We start from the raw sequence: 1,676 nt of genomic DNA, 5'->3' as shown, positions 1-1,676 counted from the left end.
AATTTTTTGGTGTTTTTAAATAAGGCATTCTATTTTAGGGTTTTGTAGTAGAATAGAGGAAGAGGTGCAATATTAATTCTTGTGATTAGGACCAGGTTCAACAGCATTGTAAGAGAGGGTTTTGTAGTCTTTGTCCGTGCAAAAAATTGTAATTTGGTGATGATAGTATATTATTTTTTTATCTTGCAGTTTTTCCCTATTGAGGGTTTTCCATATTAGAACTTGTGTATGATTTCATTTGCTGCTATTTGGTGGTTTTAAAGGTTTTTAGGAGATCAAAAAATCCCAACAACAAAATGTGCCTATTTATCATTGAGGTACAAGTTAAAATATCACAATAATTAATACTGGAGCAGAAATAAATACTATATTAGAAAACAATGCTAGGTTAGAATACTAATATGAAAATTTAGTCTATGAGAGGAAAGACACGGAGAAAAGAAAACTAAAACATATCCACCCTACCCAAAATCAGAGTGGACCCCAAAATTAAGCATCCGTTCAAATTAACACGAGATAGCCCACACCATCTCATGGCTCATGGTACCCACGTTTCACATTATTGAGCTCACGTTCCGACATACACCAATCCTCACTTCATTTTCCTGTACCCAGCCGAGAAAGTGAAAACCCACCACATTCTCTCTCTCTCTCTCTCTCTCTCTCTCTCTCTCTCATAACCTTCAACACAAACTTCTAGCATCGACCATCAAAACAAATGGACGATGAACCCTCTTCTCTTGTTAGGATTCAACTTGTGTCTAAGCCAGTCTCTGATGGCCTCCTTGTTAAGTTTCCAGACATGTCCGAATTCGACTTCGAGTACGAGAAGAGCGCTCTCTGGTCACCGCCTGTGCCCGTGCCCCATGCAAACTTTTCAAGATCGCCGCAGGTGAAGTTATCTGGCGATGGGAGTTCTTTAAAGAAGGCATCAAGGAGGAGGCATACGGTTTGTTTGCACGTATGCAATTCTACGAAGTTTCTCCTTGTGACATACTTGGTTGTGTTGAGATTTTGATGTATATATGTTTAGTTTTTTGATTTGTTTTGCAGGTTATTTGTTTCTCATGATCGACATGAAGATAACCTGATATATAGATGAGAGGCTGTGATTTGGTTTGCTTTTTTTAAACCCTTTTCATTCATTTTTCTAATATAGTTCTAAATATGTATTGTTTATGTGATATGTTTTTCACATTAATTTGATGTTGTATGTAGTGGGGTATACCTATGTAAGCCGTAGTGTGTCATGTGCAGATCTTAAAACAACTGACAGTAATCATGCGTGCGCTATATTATCCTTATTTAACGGAAAGCCTACTGTCCTTATCTTGATCCATATTTCTTTTTCGTGTTTCTTCATGTGCCTGTGGAATCTCTTATTATTATAGGACTTTATACCCTATATAATCAAGATCTCTAAATCTCTGAATCATAGTTCACCAGCTTTTCATGTACCAAAATTAGTAAAATAGAAATGGCTTGTTTATTCCAGGTTGCCTGGATTGTGGAGCGGCACTGTTATACTGTACAATCTGTATATGTAACTTCTATTGAATTGAATCGTTGATATATCACAATTTTAGTAGACTTTTGTGTGTGCGTCTGCAGCGTCTGGGGGTGGTGGCTTTTTCCTTGCTGTTGTTGTTGTTGTTTGGTGGTGGTGGGGTGGTTGT

The 1,676-nt window shown here is 37.4% G+C and overlaps 1 protein-coding gene across 1 annotated transcript; it reads left to right on the top strand.

Annotated features, from left to right (window-relative positions):
- Positions 573-1,350, top strand: LOC109842325. The gene is made up of 2 exons (XM_020411220.1): positions 573-961; positions 1,054-1,350. The coding sequence occupies exons 1-2, from the start codon at positions 719-721 to the stop codon at positions 1,069-1,071; spliced, it is 261 nt and encodes an 86-aa protein (XP_020266809.1). The 5' UTR covers positions 573-718; the 3' UTR covers positions 1,072-1,350.

Source organism: Asparagus officinalis, chromosome 1 (genome assembly GCF_001876935.1).
Source record: "Asparagus officinalis chromosome 1, Aspof.V1, whole genome shotgun sequence".
Classification (NCBI taxonomy): Eukaryota; Viridiplantae; Streptophyta; class Magnoliopsida; order Asparagales; family Asparagaceae; genus Asparagus; species Asparagus officinalis.
Note: the sequence above shows the minus strand (reverse complement) of the source record. Positions and strands in the feature narration are given on the sequence as shown.